The following is a 16,641-nucleotide window of genomic DNA, read 5'->3' as shown; positions in this document are numbered from 1 at the left end:
ATTTATACTGTAAAGTCTTAACTGATAAAGAATACTATATAACCAATTTAAAATGCAAGGCAAGTAATTTTTATGGATTACCAAAATTTCACAAAAGTAAAATTATAAATGATGCCAGCACAGAATCATCATCTTTCTAAAATGTTCTTTGCCCAAATGATTTATAATTAAGATTAAAAGTGGGAGGTCCATCGTGAAACCTATCGATTGAATAATTTCTATGACATTATTGAAACTGTATTGTAAACATATACAGTTTTACAGAAGAGATGACTTGGATATGTTAAATTACCTCATATGTACAGTGTATGAAGAACTCTTTAAGCTTCATTTAATGCAGTTACCCTGAATATAAATATGCAAGATGAATATGGAATAGAAGTAATAAATTTTGGCCAAATAAATGTCCTCAAGAATTATGAAACTATATAGGTAAAGAATTTTCTTTTAGAAAGATTTCAGTTTACTCTCAAAACAACTCTCTTAATTTTGGTGAAGCCAAGACAAATATTTGGAACAGTAATGGGAATAATGGTAGCTCCAGCATATGCAAATTTGGTAATGGATTGGCCAACGATGCTGTGGGATGGCAGTGTTATTTCAGAAATATGTGCATTCAGGTGGAAAGTCATTGTTTCTGGATGTGAACAGTAGTGAACAAGGTGCTTCAAACTAGAGGCCATCTATACCTCTATAGCAGCAGAACTGGTTTATTTAAACATGTAGCTTTCCTGAAAATGTCCCAGTCACTACTACTACTAGTGAGGACTGGAACTGTATGAAACTAGTGTATGGGAGAAAGAGGTGCAAAAGACTCAAAAACCTGCTCATAAATTTCCAACTAGCTGCAGTTACCAGCTAGATTTCCCTGATGTGCCAGTGTGGACATGAATCAACTACAGTGAGATATCCAAATAGTATACAGACTGAGTAATTGATAGGATAGCGGATAGGAATAGTTTAGAATGTCAACATTTGGTCAGCTACACAAACCACAAATTTGTGAATTTCCCGGCCGATTTAGGTAGGGCCCATAGACAGGGAACTAGTTACTGGAAGATGAATGTATCCTTATTAGCATGCGAAGACTGCAGGGACCATATTATGAATTGGTTAAGTAGTAGCTGATGGGAATAATCACCAACAACTGGTGGTGGGTCATTCTGAAGAGGGCAATTATATCAGAATTGATAGCATTTAGCAAAAAACTAGCACTAAGGAGTAGATTCTTCCAGGAGAAGCAATTAGTAAATGCATCACAACTCGCGTTCTCAGTTATAGTACCTCTTGACTATTTCTTCAACATAAAACATGAAGGCTGTATTGTCAGGATTCAGAACCATATGTTGAAACATGAGGGAGGTGGGAAGCTGTTTGATGTGCCTAAGTGAAACTGGTGTGAGTTACATGATTTCAAGCAAATGTGTGTGGCATTCCAGGAACACTTCGTTCAACTGTTCATAATGGGCAGGATATGGTAGCAGACTTGAATTTCTATCTCAATGACATGCAGAGACTCCTGGCAGAAGATGCAAATCAACAAATTTGGATGCTTTGCCCCTCATGCTTTATGATTTTGTCAGATTGTTTTGGTGAGCTCTTGACAGACATCTCTTGCAAATTGCAGCTGAATGAGAATGAACCGGGGATGGTTATGTTGTTGGCAAAGGATGCTGACAAAAGGGATGCTGTTGACAAATTTAGGCCTATAACTTTTTTAAGCATAAAGCTTAGGATTTTGGACAAGGTGTTAGTGAAATAGTTGATGCTTGCTGTTAGAAGTATGAGTGGAGAAGCACATACACGTGCAATTCCAAATAGGTCCATCTATGACAACTGATACTTTATGCAACACATCAGAGAGAGGGTTAGGGACAAAGCTGATTTTGGTGGGGCTCTGATCACTCTAGATCAGTAAATGGCATCTGACAAGGCTAACCTTTGCTTCTAAGAAGGCACCCTGAAAGTGAGTGATTTGGAGTACACTTCCAGAGTTGCGTTGCTGCAATGCATAGTAGTGCCGATGTGGCAGTAAAAATAAAACAGTTCCTAGGCTACCTCCTCCAGCCTCTTCTGTAAGTGCTGGCTCTTGAGCTACTGCTGTGGGAAGATGGAATGGTTGATGGGCATCCCTTTCAAACTGTGACCCAGGAGAGCCATGTTACCATATGCGACTGACGTCACTATCCATGGAAGTGGAGGCAGTCAGCACCATTCTAAAAAAATGAGTTGGTTGTAAGAACTAAGGTCAATCTGGGCAAGTCACTGAACATCTTGAGACGCAGGTCCATGCTGTCAGAAATACTAGATCAACAGACAAGTTAAACTGGGGGGGGGGGGGTCTGGTTCACTCCTGACTGCCGGGTAGATAGAAAGTGAGATGAGGTGATGAACCCAATCTTACCCAGAAATGGGCCAAGCGGAAGTATCTTTGAAATATCATGCAGATGTAGTGAATGTCTAAATTACCTTCATTGCTTATCACCTGACCATCGTATCTTGCTCTGATTCCCACCTGATCAGTGTGGAGCATCTGATATTCAATTTCTTGTTGAAAAGATGTGTTTCACAGGCCAGGGAGTCTATCAGCTACCAGCAGCCTCTACATAGCGAATTAGGCATGACCTGGTTGCTCTTACACAGACATGTGCTGAGGCTACACCACTTGCAAAGATTCTTAGTTGGTGGACAGGTGTGGGCACCGTTTGAAAGTCATGTATTTCTGCAGCTTGTCTTATTGGCAGAGCTGCAATCCTGGGTGAACAAAGGCTGAGAGTGGGTGCCTGGCATTTAGAGTGTAGTCTGGCTCTCACCACCCTATACAAGCCAGGCAGGGGAAGAGTAATGACATTCTTAAGGAGACTTTGGGTATTGATAAAAATGAACTGACTAGTCTGTTCTGGTTAACTTTCCTATCATGGACTACCAGAAGTTATGGGGTTTACTGTGTTACCAGCTTGAGATGCTCTACAAGCATGGAAGTGCTGCTAGGAGAGCATGTCCAAGATGTGTGCAGCATGACAAAATTATTTTGCATGCACTTGTTTAGTGTCCAGGTTTGCTGACTTGTGGAGTTATGTTGCAGCTGCTTTCACGTGTGAGATGGATTCAGTTATCAATCAAGTCCATCATGATGATTACCTCACTGTTCTCCTCTATTTTATGGCTAAGCAAAAGAAGTGGTGGGTGAGGCTGAAAGATATGAAGACAGAATTTTCTCTTTTCTCTTATCGATTTTTTCACTTGGAAAGGAAAGTGAAGGTGGAGGAAAAAGTGCTATCTTTAAGTGAATTTATTGAAAGTGAGTATGGTGAGAACAACAAGAATGGATGGGACCATGCTATATTTATGCCTGTAAGTTGGAGAGGGCACTTGCCCTTGGTATTCAGGTAGGTCTTGGATGGTGGATCTCCTCAATTGGCCCAAGGTCCTCCTGTATCAGGAGGATAGCATAATCATCTTTTTGTTTTTAATGTTGTATATCGTATATATTTACTTTTAACCAGTTAATTCTTTATAAACTCCAAAACTTTGTCTCTCTTTGAGACATAATGTTTTGGAGTTTACACAGAATCTGTTGTCCTGGTGGCAAATTATAGAAATCATTATTTTTCTATTTATTTTTTTTGGCCAAGCTTCTCCAATTTTCTTCAGTTCTTACCATCCTTTCACACTTTTACTCCCTCCCCTCAACCTTTTATTTTTCTCTCCATCCTCTCCCTTTTTTGTCACTGTGATTTCTTCTTGTCTAATTGCTATTTTCACCCCTCTACTAAAAACACTAATAGTCATTATTCATACTCACAGCCTCAGAATAACTATAGACTCCTGCCTAATTATTGTTGACTTAATCTTACACTAGATTTAACAACTAGCTTACACAAACTTTCCAGGAAACTAAATGAAAAACTCTTTCATTAAAGAAGGAACATGTCATCTCTCCCTGTGTAGTATTTAAGAGCCCTATCTACATCATAAGAAAGATCTTCAATCTCTCCTTAAAAAAGTAAATATTTGATAGAGCCATACTAGTTAGGAGCTTGGAAATGAAAATTGCGAATACACTTCATTTTCCATGCCTACAAAAGAAAAGGAAGCACTGTAATAGTATATGATTTGCATAACGCTTCATCATATATAAAAACTTTTTAGCTGTCTCAAGCTTAACACTGGTTTCAAATTTTGGCACAAGACCAGCAATTTCAGGGGAGGGGATAAGTTGATTATATCAACCCCAGTGTTCAAGTGGCACTTATTTTATCAATCTTGAAAGGGTCAAAGGCAAAGTTGACCCAATGGAATCTCAAGCTTAATATTAATTCTTAGTTGCATTAAGAACAAGATAAATGTAATATCACACATACCCACCATTAAACAAGAAAATACATACTAGTCATGAACCTTAATCCTGCATGGAAGCAATACTTAATGAGGCAGAGGTCACTATATACAACCCAACCTAACAGAAATAAATAAATGGTACATAAGCAAAACAGAAGAAAAATTTTTTTAAACCATTCTATAATATAAGCATATCCTTTAAATATATCAAAAGAATACAATCGTCAAATATGTTTGGGAATAAAAGCTTCAAACTACAGTATGAAATAGAAAATCCTGAAAATTTCCAGACTCTACTAAACTAAAAGGTGCGATTAATGTTCAGTGGAAGAGACTCTTTAGAAACCTTCATAAACATGACTTCTATTTAAACATACAATCAGAGAAATTAGGGAAATGCAGACACTTTGAAAAGCACCTATTTACAACAGGGAAACACCACCTTCATTCAACAAGAGCCACTGATATGCATTGTTACCTGATATTTCTTCATTTACTTCTTCCAAATTTTTGACTATATTCACCTTAGTTTCATATTTACTTTTCCTTCCCATGCCTTTCTTTCTGTTAGCTACCCTTAATATTCCTTTTCTTATTGAACTACATTTAATGGTTTTGTCACTCCTCAACTTCATCTTAGAATGATTTTCTCAGTAACCTCAGTATTACAACGAAAAGAAAATAATTTATGACTCATGAGAATTAGTTATATTATCGTGAAACAGAAATTTAAAAAACTTTGGAAAATATTTTAACACGATCTGGTAACTAGATGAAGACCATGAGGCCAATGGTAACCCTTGTAAAAGTTAACTCATTACATACATCAATTCCAAATGTATATATAAAGACAAATTTTTTCTATCCAATTGGGAAAATACCACATTCACTAGGCTCACACCACCACAAATCTCCATACCAGCAGAACAAACACCACTTTCATTCCTGCTAAGTTAAAAAGTTCCCAACTGGCACACACAATACCCATATATATATATATATATAAAACCATTACATGATTTCTCATGAACCTACTTAATCATCCCATCTATTTACATCAAGAAAAAAATGAAACAATTAAATAAATTCAACACCTAAAGACACTTTTCCACTTAATTCTTTCCAGTGAATGGGTGCAGATAAATCAAGGGATGCAACTTACATTTAAATATTACTAAATTACTGCCCCTCCCAAACAAAAATTCATCCACAAGTAACGTTTTTTTTTTCTTTCACAAAATTCCATATTACCAATGGCTATCTGGAGTAATAACTGAAGACAGATTGAAGAATGGCAGGGTAAGTGGCAATAGCTTGGAATAAGCTTGGCCCAATATGTTTCTTCAGACATGAAACCTATGTTGTTGTCTCAAATATTATAAGCTACTAAATATAAAATATTCATAACTCTTAAATGTATTGGGTAGTTTAATTTGCTAAACCTATCAACAAATTTGTCAATACCATGTATCTGAGAAAATTTAAATGAAATACTAAAAATGCACAAACTGAACATCCAGTTCATCTACTGAAATAATGAAAAAAAAAATGCTTTCAATATTTTTTATTTATCTTTGGTTTATTAAAATTTTGCTTTTACATCCTCCATTTTCCTATCTAAAATGGGTTGGATGACAATATCATAAATTAAAAATATAAATAGAAAGAATACTTGTAGAAAAGAAAATTCATAAAATAAACAGATTTCAAAATGTTCACATTGTTGAAACTTATCTTTATTCAATAATTATTTTAATATTTTTCTTAATTATTAAACATTTACAAATCTAAAAAAATACTTCTAATTTGCATAGTCCATCAAGTGTACTATCACACTCAATAGTCATGTCACAAGGTTTGGAACTTATAAGAATCAACATTGGTACAACAGCCTGGTTAGCTTTCTTTAGAATGATGGCTACCTTTAGAAGGATAGCTCTGATGTAAAACTAAAAATATTTTTTTGGTTTGTTAAAAATATGTCCCATTGTAAGCTGATATGATTGAACTGGCCACATTTGAAACATACAAGATAAGAGGACAAGTACTGATGGTCTTATTTCTGTATAATTTTCATATCTTTGGTGCAAGTAGATTAATCCTTCAACTGTTCTAACTTCCAGTGACAACCAATACCCATTTAAACAGACTGAGAGTCAAAAAGCCTTAATTCAATAGGTCAAGATTTATTAATGTATAGTATGGTTTTCTACGAATTTCAGATTGTAAAAAGGCTGTATCAATAAATATTGCATATATGTCAAATGTGAAAATATATTTCATAAATCATAAAATCAATAATAGTTATCATCAGATTAAAATTTTGTTTAGATTTTTTTTAATAATCTTAGTATTTGCACAATATCAAGAAATAAAAACAAAATAAAGTTATTTAGCTTCAAAACTTTGAAGGGCTTATTTTTCTCTAAAGAGAAAATCTTAAAAAAAAAAAAAAAAATCAGAAAGCGAGTGGATAATTTATGAGTAATTGTCTACATAAATTGATAAAATAAAACCATCAAAACCTCAATAGAGACCAGTGACATGAAGTCTTAAAAAAATAAAAGTGAAGATATCCACAATTTGTGGCGAGATTTTATTCGATAATTTTCTGCTGACTAGTTTGGACGAGAATCCTTAATTTTGTTTAAGGGTTGCATTCTAAGTATAGATGATTGTGCAGATAACCTGTGAAGTTCTTCAACCATGCGATTAGTCGCTGCTGAAGTTTGTGGAGGCATTCTGTTAAAGTCTTCTGCTGCTTGGCAAACATTTGATGGGGTAAACCTATGAGGTGTCTCTGTCATACGTCTAGAAGACTGAGAATGCTTCATATGTTCTAGTGTAGGCATGTGTACACTGGAGGCAGGTGGTGAAGATAAAGGTGTAATTGTTGATGAATTGGATAGTGAAGATAGCTTTTGCAATTCTTCAACAGTTCGTGCAGCTGAAGCACTTGCTGAAGATAATGAAGATAACTGTTGCAATTCTTCAACTGTACGTGCAGCAACTGAATTGGAAGCAATGTTAGATGAAGAAAGAGTAGATGGTGGCTGCCACGTTAATTGGGTATCTCTTGGTTGCTCCTTTTGTTGTTCTTTCATATTTGAATCAGACAATGGCATCCTTGAATCAGACATCGACATCCTTGAATCAGACATTGACACTCTTGAATCAGGAATTGACATCCTGGAATCAGACATCGACGCCCTCGAATCAGACATTGACACCCTTGAATCGGGCATTGACATCCTTGAATCAGACATCGATGCCCTTGAATCTGACATTGGTGCCCTTGAATCAGGCATCGACACTCTTGAATCAGGCATCGACACTCTTGAATCAGATATTGACACTCTTGAATCAGGCATTGACGCCCTTGAATCAGACATTGATGCCCTTGAATCAGACATTGACACCCTTGAATCAGACATTGACACCCTTGAATCAGACATTGACACTCTTGAATCAGCTTGTAGTCGTTCAGAATTATCAGAAGCTTGCATCAAGGCACCAGCAGCTGCTGCAGAAAGTCTTTCGAGCTCTTCTACAGTGTTAGAGGCACTGGACTGACCTACAAGCATTACATAATTTTCTAGAGATGCATGGGTTTTCTGATGGTTTTTCAAGTTGGTCTGATGGCTGAAAGCCTTACCACAATGAGTGCAAACAAATGGTTTTTCTCCAGTGTGCGTTCGACGATGGTTTTTCAAATTAGTCATGTGGCCAAAACCCTTTCCACAGTGACCACAGATATATGGTTTTAATCCAGTATGAGTCCTCTCATGATTACGTAGATTGGTTAGATGACTAAAACGTTTACCACACATTCCACATACAAATGGTCTTTCCCCTGAGTGAACTCTCAGATGATTTTTCAAGTTAGTTTGATGACTAAACGCTTTGGGGCAGACGGGGCATTTATGAGGTTTCTCCCCTGTATGAGAACGTTCATGGTCACGAAGACGGGCACGCACAGGGAATGCTTTCCAGCAGTAGGTACAATGGAAATGTTTACGTTCTGCTGGAGTTTCTTCATGGTGAGATAGATTTGATTGTCGGGAAAACGCCTTGCGACACGTCTCACACTTATATGGTTTGTCTTTGGCTTTCTCTGATGGTGGAGTCAGCATAGAGAAAGGAAGAATACTTTTATTTGTTAGAGCTGTAGTTGCCATGGGAAGTGTTGCTAGTGGTGTAGCTACTGATGATGTCAAAGCAGTTTTCTTACTAGTAACATTTGAAGGTGCTGTTGTTGTAGTTGTTGTTGTTGTTGCTGCTGCTGCAGTTATTGCTGTTGTAGTTAATATTGGTAAAGGTGTAGTAGAAGATTTCCTGTTTTGTTGGAAAGTTTTCTGTCGACCATTGTTATTTTTTGGCATTAAATGATTGAGATGTTGATGATGATCAATAGGAGGTAAAAGCTTTTTAGCATTATTCCGACAATTATTTGTGGAAGCAGTACAGTTGTTGCTGTTGTTGTTGCTGTTGTTGTTACTGCTGTGATTACAAATATCAAAATTCATTTGATGATTAGGTGGCATATTATAATGATGATGATGGTGATGATGTGGTGTATTCATTTTGAATGGGAAATTGGGAGCATTTAAATAAAAAGGGTGTGAGTTTAAAAATGAACAAGCATCACCATTTTTTTTTGTGTCTTTTTGTTTATAAGCAGAGGAACACATGAAGCCAAAACTGTGACTACTGGAATTAGACAGTCATAGAAATGTTTAAATCTTTTTAAGTCGTCTTACTAATTCCACCTGCAAAATATTGACTTTGTATGATGCTTAACATCCAATTTAACTTCTATTTCAAAGATCAGACATAGAGAAGGAAAGAAGCTTCAGCAACAAAGTTGAATTAAACTTGTTTTCAAGTTTGTAAACGCCATGCTGAGACATCACTTGGAATGTTTACTTATTCAGTGTATAACAAACCTGAAAAATTATAGTTAGAAATTATTTTAACATTTACAAATATAATTTTAGAAAAAATAAAACGTTTTTGAATAAATATATATTTATTAGAACTAGCTTATTCTACTTAGATTTTGTAACTTGTATTGATTATATTGTCAACATAGTATTAGCTACTTAATCACTAAGTGTATATCCCTAAACTCTTTAAAGAATTTGAAATGGGTACTGCATATTCAAGCCTTACATCTTAGAAATGCAGCCCATGACAAAGCAAGAATGGTTTTAACATAACGGTGCAAATATATAATTCCAAATAAGATGACAGCACACCAATTCTCTAGGGGCTTTTTCCAAGCACTTCAAAAACTACATTACCCATACAGCAATTGGCCAGAGTTAGAAGCTAAGAAATGGAAAGAACTAAATAACAAAAAGAAATATTTGAGATTGAAAAGGTTCGAGGCAAAACCATATTTTTAGATTATAGCAAAGAGCACACACGTACACTTGCGGGTTTTTTAAAGCCAGCTCTTATAATAAAACTTGAAAAAAGTATATCTACTTACAGAATGTCAGTTTATATTTTAAAATACCATATATAAATCTATAACTACACACTGGTCATAAAAACTGGTAAATCTTATTTCAAATATCTGTTTATGTCCCCAACCCATCAGACACTAACAAATTAGATACAAAGACAATTCTCCACTTACAACATACAACTCCAAATGATTTACCAAGAAGTTACGCTGTTCACATACAGATAAAAATATAAACACCCATATAACATATGGAAGAAATTACAAACATCAACTAAAAAGCATCTTGACAGTAAAAGGAGTTTTTGTGCTCTGAAAGTTCTCATTTTCTCTCAACTTCAGATAGCTATGCATTTTGGTCTGCTGTAATTGAGATATAAAAAAAATTTGACAAACTTTCCTGCTACTTTTCAGTATGTCACTAAACTGCCCATTTTGCACCCAATATTTTCTTTTCACTGCTTTTGCAGATTTCCATGACTATGTTGCCACCCAATTCCTCTATTATGAATATGAATTAAGAGCTTGAGTTATAGTGAATTACACAAACATGGATGCAACCCCCATGGATGTGTTACAGTTACTCTCTCGATACAGCTTGGTGATTCTGACCATTGATTTTCTAAGATTCCTCCACTCAGCATCAATGTAAGAAGCATCATTGGCTCAGTTAGCTATTCTGCTACCTCTTCACAATCAGCCATGCTGCAGTTTCCATGAATTCACCATATCCCTAGCAGGGTGGCTGAACAGGTGCTATGTGTTGCCAAAGGACAGCCTGTAACTATGCAGTGCACAGTTGTCATTCCATGAGGTATTTTCAAAATACTAACACCCACTATACTTTTTTAGAAATACAACAAACTCCTTTCTAGGTTCATTTTCTCTACTTTCCTTTTATCACCATTACCACAAATGATTCACATCACTAGGTATAACTTTTTTTAGCCATTAAAGCTCTAAAAATGATTGTTTCTAGTTGACATTTCAACTTATACTTGTAAATTGTGTAATTCCAAGTAGACTTGTGCTAATCATTACTTTTAAACACACCCCAAGCAATTATGCTAATTTCATAACTATCACATAAATATTTCTAAGTAACCCACTGTTTTTTCACTTTGAATCTTTTACTTTCCACAGTGGTCAATCATTCCATGAATTTTTACTCTTCACATCAACAAAACTTTCAACTCTAATTTATACAAAAATCTTTTCTCAATGTCACTCAGTTATAAGCTACATCTGTTACTGATTATCTGGATTGAAAGACACATCACAACAGTATTTATTGATAGAGCACACACAAGTCCTTACTCTATATACTTGGACAATTATATATCTCACTCACTAATAATCTATTCAATATCATCTCTGAGCTAGCTTAAATGATATTTTATAAATGTGGAGAAACATTTCTGGCATGCTTGCACTGAGTGATAGTGTGAAAAGAACATTTGAAACTGATGTAAAGTACAGAGAACTAAGATTCAAAAGAGTCAACAAAACGTGAACTCTTAACTAAAGGAAGATTACAAAAACATTATGGAAAAGACAGAAAGGCTTCGAGCTCCAAAGAAAGAATATTTTAGAACACTCAGTAAATAAAAATATAATAATTACAATTCTAACACAACTCCCAGTTTGAGAAACATCGACATTTTAACATCTGTTTTTCATAACTGAGTAAGTTGAATGGATCTGCTGGTTAGCACACAGATACACACACCTCACTGTGGTGTCATTGAACTTTTTTCCCTGTATCATTCGTTTTTATTGTTATGATGTTTCTGTGTATGATATTTTATTAATGTACATCATCTATACATGCTACACATTTATGTACAACTCTCTCTTTTGCAAACATCAACTATTTTTTAGTCCTTCGCTAAACTCTCAATCTGTTTGAGCTCTGCCTTTTATCCAATGGATATTGCACACCTTTCTCTTCTGCAAATCACTTACATTTGATTCTCATGTCTCATTATTGTGCAATATCATATAATCCTATGCACAAATCACAGTTTGCTTTTTGCAAAGAGAGAAAATCTTGCACTTTTCTAGCGACCATATTTTATTTACAACCCTAGCATTATTTATAATACTTAACCCATTAGCATTTAAACCAGTCATATCCAGCCAAAATATTCTAGCTTGTTTTATGCTGAAACTGGCCAGATCCAGCCTCTCACACCTACCCTACAATGTTATTCTAAAACTAAACAACTACATCTTCAAAATCTCGAAACTATGAGACAATGCATAGTTAATTCAAAACAATATGAATAAATAAGCATTACAACTGATAGAGAAATGTAAATGCTAGAGGGTTAAAGTAATTCAAAAGCTGTTCATTTATTGCATCTGAGATACTGATTGTGTTAGCCAGCCAGAGACTTCACCACGCATATAAAGTAAAAATTGGTTGCATTGTGTACATAGTTTCAAGCTTTTACTTATTGACTTCCTACAAATTTAGCAAGGCTAGCTCCCAGATAGCACTGGTATTGTATACTCACTGTTGCTATCTAGTACTTTGGTCTATGTCATGTTAGCACCATCAGGCCTTTTGCAATCCAGACCATGCTTTCAGGTGTGAAACTTTTCTTTGCAACTCTCACAAATTTTGCAATGAGAACTAGAATAAAAGTTCTCAGGGATAACCAATCATGAAGTCATGATAAAACCTCAAGAGCTGTAACAAATATACTTTTCTTACTCTAGGCACAAGGCCTGAAATTTTGGAGGAGGGGGCCAGTTGATTAGATCAACCCCAGTTCGCAAGTGGTACTTAATTTATTGACCCTGAAAGGATGAAAGGCAAAGCTGACCTCGGCAGAATTTGAAGTCAGAACGTAAAGACAGATGAAATACCGCTTAGCATTTTGTCCGACGTGCTAATGTTTCTGCCGGCTCGCTGCCTTAGAGCTGTAATAAATATAAAGAGACTGAAGACAATGCCATTATCACTTCAATCAATTTTCAACAAAAATACCGTAGCTCAACACTCTGGCAAAACCTGAAACTACACCTTAGCGACTTGTTTCAACTTTGCTAAAACTATATCAGCTACTTCAAAGACTTGGTTCATCAGTTTGAGATTTTAGTAACTGCCTCTCTCACATGCATACCTCTTATCCTATTACTAATACTAAGCATGCAATTTACATTTGACCTACATATCAAGATGCTCCCAACATCAATACCAAGTACTTGAAAGTATTTAAACAACATAATCAAAGGCCCACAAACAAGGATACTCTGTTAAGAACATTTGAATAGGGTTATTTTCCCTGAGATATGTTTTTCATGCCCTCCTACACACTTGAAGATTGACATAGTTGATATAAGGCCTAAACTTCTATAGACTAATGTTTGTTGGGGATTCTAGAGGACTGCTACAATGAGGATTGACAGGAAGCATTTAACGTAGGATTTGGAAGATGAGACATAACAGAGATGTTGCAGAGGAGAGATGGGTGCACTAAATGGACTTGTTCAGAAGAGTAGGGAGTTACTATAGTAGTAGAAGTAGTAAAAGAAAGGTCATGTCTATGGGTGAATGACAGTAGCACTTTAGAGTGAATTTGTACCAATCAACTGGATGGTCATTTCTGGATGCAACCTAGAATATTTGTAGCTGTAGCAGCTGCACTGTCAAGGATATGAAAGTATCACTTTTATGCGAGTCACACTTGAGCTTTATAGTGTAATCAAATGATCAGACCTCAAATATGTGACAGTGAAAACAAAGCCTAGATTTTAGATGCAGTTTTGACAATATTACAGATACATTATGGCCATGAGAATTTGAGCAATCAAAACAAAAGGTAGAGTACTTGATGCAGGCACAAAAAAAAAAAAAAAAAATTGAAACCACATAAGGCTAGGATCCAGAAGTTCATTTTGTAATAACGTTGTGGATGTGATCTCATTGCACAGTGCCTTAATTGCCATCAATCACAGCTTAAGCTTGACAAATACTTTGTAATATGAAAACTTTGCATCTATCTATCTATCTTACACTGATATAGATCAAGTTAGAAAGACAAAAATTAGGTGTTCTTTGAAAGAAGTCTTTTGTGATATTTATTCTTGTCACTATCAATCAGTGACTGGCATGTTGAAAACCAACGACACCCACGTTCACCAGTTGAGATACAAAATAAAAAAGTAAAAAAATTCATTTGGTGACAAACAAGACTTTGAAACAACTAGAAAGGAACAGTATTAAGTATCAAATATGATTCTCAGAGCAAGTAACCAAGGAAAATAATCTTGCTGGTAACTGCTCTTGACTATCTAAACTGGAAAAAATATTGGACTTCAAAAATTTGCTGTCTCAATTTGGTATGTATCAACGAGAAGTTGTAGGCCCCTTATTTGCATGAAATAAGTCCTGTAAACTGGATCGGGGTATTCAGTAGTTAATCCCATGGAATTAAAATTGTTTTCCTTGGTTACTTGTTCTGAGAATCATATTTGATACTTACCACTGTTCCAGACATTGTATCTGTATTTTCAGACGAATGATTACACCAAGTCGTTTATGAAGAACACTTCCCAGGAAAAAAACGTGACATACTGCTTCGCTCCCTACACACGCCTTTCCTGCAGTCGTCATCTTGCAACAGTCTAGGCTGCAGTTAACAACATCAATCTCACCAGTCTCCAAAAACCTGACCCGGAGAAAAGGCCAAGAGTACAGCTCCTTTCTCCAAATGAAACTAATAAAGAATTTGAGACTGGATCTAAAGCCAATAGGTTAGACAGATTTATCTTATTCTGGAGATTTATCGACCCCATACCACCATGTACATGAATTCCTTCGGATAGTGATTCTTATTCCATTGATATGCAGATTATTCACTGGTTGCCCCATTCTTCTTTTCAGTCACATTATCTGTAACTAACAGTAAATGGAAGTACATCATTGAGACAATAACATTTTCTAATACAACAAAATGTAGCGTATCAGATCAGTACATTTCTAATGGGATGTCACCAACATTACTTCGGGATGCAGTGAGATTTACAATACTAACCCATAACTGGCTTAAGAACACTGACGAAAGTTATAAAGTAAAATTATTTAGAAGTTTCACAGTTTTAAGACATGAATGAGGTGGAACGTCATCGTTGAAAAAGTGTTAGGAAACAAACTGCCATGTGTGCTTATTTCTGAGAGAAACTGTTTAAAACAAAATAAATATACAAAAAAAAAAAAAAAAAAAATCACTAGTATCAGTTTCAGTATGGTTGACAACTGTAACAAAGTGGAGCTTCCATGTGACTTACAACAATAAACTAGAAACAAAGCCGAAACGCAGTCTGACGTCACTTCCTATTAGCTTGACAACTGTTACAAACTTATAATCGATTTAGAAACAGATCGTGTTGAAAATTAACGACGATCAATCTTTCTTTTCACTAGCTAGAAAGACATATTTGAAGGTAAAATAAGTTAACGCAAAGTTTATTAAAAAAAATCAATGTAATCAGTTCTGTCACTCGTCACCTAACTTGGAAAGGGAGCTAAGTAATAGCCATAAACTGAATCGATCAATTATTAGCACATAAAAATATAAAAAGTAACTAATAACGAGAATAAGACAAGGGATCCGCTATAAAAGTAGACAAACACATCAGTATAACAATAATAAAGTAATATACACATACTATCTGCAACATAATCTTAGTCAAATACGCCTTCTTTAGACAATACTACAATTAATACATTTGACAGATTCAACCCAAATGCAGTGGTGTAAGATAAAATAAGTCAAATGAATCCATTTCCACTAAATATCAGCATGTATTCTTGATAATGAAATAAATTGCAATTTAGAAATTAGAAATGCGTTGAATCAGCAGCAATCAGTATAAAACTAACAGTGAAAGAACTAGTTTCGATCATTCAGACTAACGTTATCAAAAGACCATTACTGCAAGTTATAAATCACTTATTATTAAGTGTACTCTTTATCTGTCATATCATACAATATTTTGATTATAATAAATTTGTTTATAACTTGCATCGTATTAAAACAATTATTTGTACTAATCATGGTACCAAATGCGGATTTCTTTTTAAACAGAAAATGCTTAGGGTTAGATTAACTGAAATAAAGCGGGACAATGCGGTTGATTGTCTCAGACGGAGGACAAATAATATGGAAAAGGCGGACAATAAGTCGGAGACCATTCCAGTGTCGTACTAACAACTCCCCATTCAAGAGAACAATCAACTATTTACTTGACACAGAAAATAGTTTTCTTTGTTACTAATCAATTTCTTATTTCGGATGAAAGTTTTGCGATTAAATATCATTCTCATCAGTTTCATTTATTATTTCAGCACAATATTCTATTTAGCAACTCGATTGAATTAAATTAACAAAACGAAGATATAAAAAAATAAATAAATAAACGAAATAGCTTTAAATTCATAAAACTCTACGAAATAAATGAAACTAAATAAGAGAAAACGTAGAATAATAAGACATCTGAAAAACGGCTTTGTAATAATTTTACTTGGTTTATCCCATAGAATATAATTGTGGTATGAGATAGTCGACGGAAATAGAAGTTAATTATATAAAATCAGGTCTTAGAAGTGACCGGTTTTTTCAGTTGAAGATGATTATAAAACGATGGAAAAACAAAGGAAAAATTAACTTCTAAAAAAATTATAACCATTGAAAATACCTTTTGAAGCATTATGAAGTGGTTTGACAGTGATCAATGGGGAAATTGGTGAGAGTTAAAGAGGAAACGATCAAAGCAGGTGTGAAGTGACCTCCATGTCGGTGCGAGATCTCGGTGTCTGC

The 16,641-nt window shown here is 35.1% G+C and overlaps 1 protein-coding gene across 2 annotated transcripts; it reads right to left on the bottom strand.

Annotated features, from left to right (window-relative positions):
* Positions 1-6,055: 6,055 nt before the first annotated feature.
* LOC106884029 (uncharacterized) lies at positions 6,056-16,632 on the bottom strand. 2 transcript variants are annotated; one of them, XM_014935209.3, is made up of 2 exons: positions 16,520-16,632; positions 6,056-9,287 (listed from the first exon to the last, which is right to left on the bottom strand). In XM_014935209.3, the coding sequence occupies exon 2, from the start codon at positions 9,030-9,032 to the stop codon at positions 6,960-6,962; it is 2,073 nt and encodes a 690-aa protein (XP_014790695.1). In that variant the 5' UTR covers positions 9,033-9,287; positions 16,520-16,632; the 3' UTR covers positions 6,056-6,959. The 2 variants fall into 2 exon arrangements, with proteins under 2 accessions (XP_014790695.1, XP_014790698.1); XM_014935212.3 differs by lacking the exon at positions 16,520-16,632 and adding an exon at positions 14,305-15,126.
* Between the last annotated feature and the right edge of the window lie 9 nt (positions 16,633-16,641).

The sequence above is a fragment of the Octopus bimaculoides genome, chromosome 14 (genome assembly GCF_046866305.1).
Source record: "Octopus bimaculoides isolate indiv1 chromosome 14, ASM4686630v1, whole genome shotgun sequence".
NCBI lineage: Eukaryota > Metazoa > Mollusca > Cephalopoda > Octopoda > Octopodidae > Octopus > Octopus bimaculoides.
Note: the sequence above shows the minus strand (reverse complement) of the source record. Positions and strands in the feature narration are given on the sequence as shown.

What these genes read in the sequence shown, in the direction of transcription:
- LOC106884029 (XM_014935209.3), bottom strand. Translation starts at nt 9,032, where the DNA reads ATGTGTTCCTCTGCTTATAAACAAAAAGACACAAAAAAAAATGGTGAT.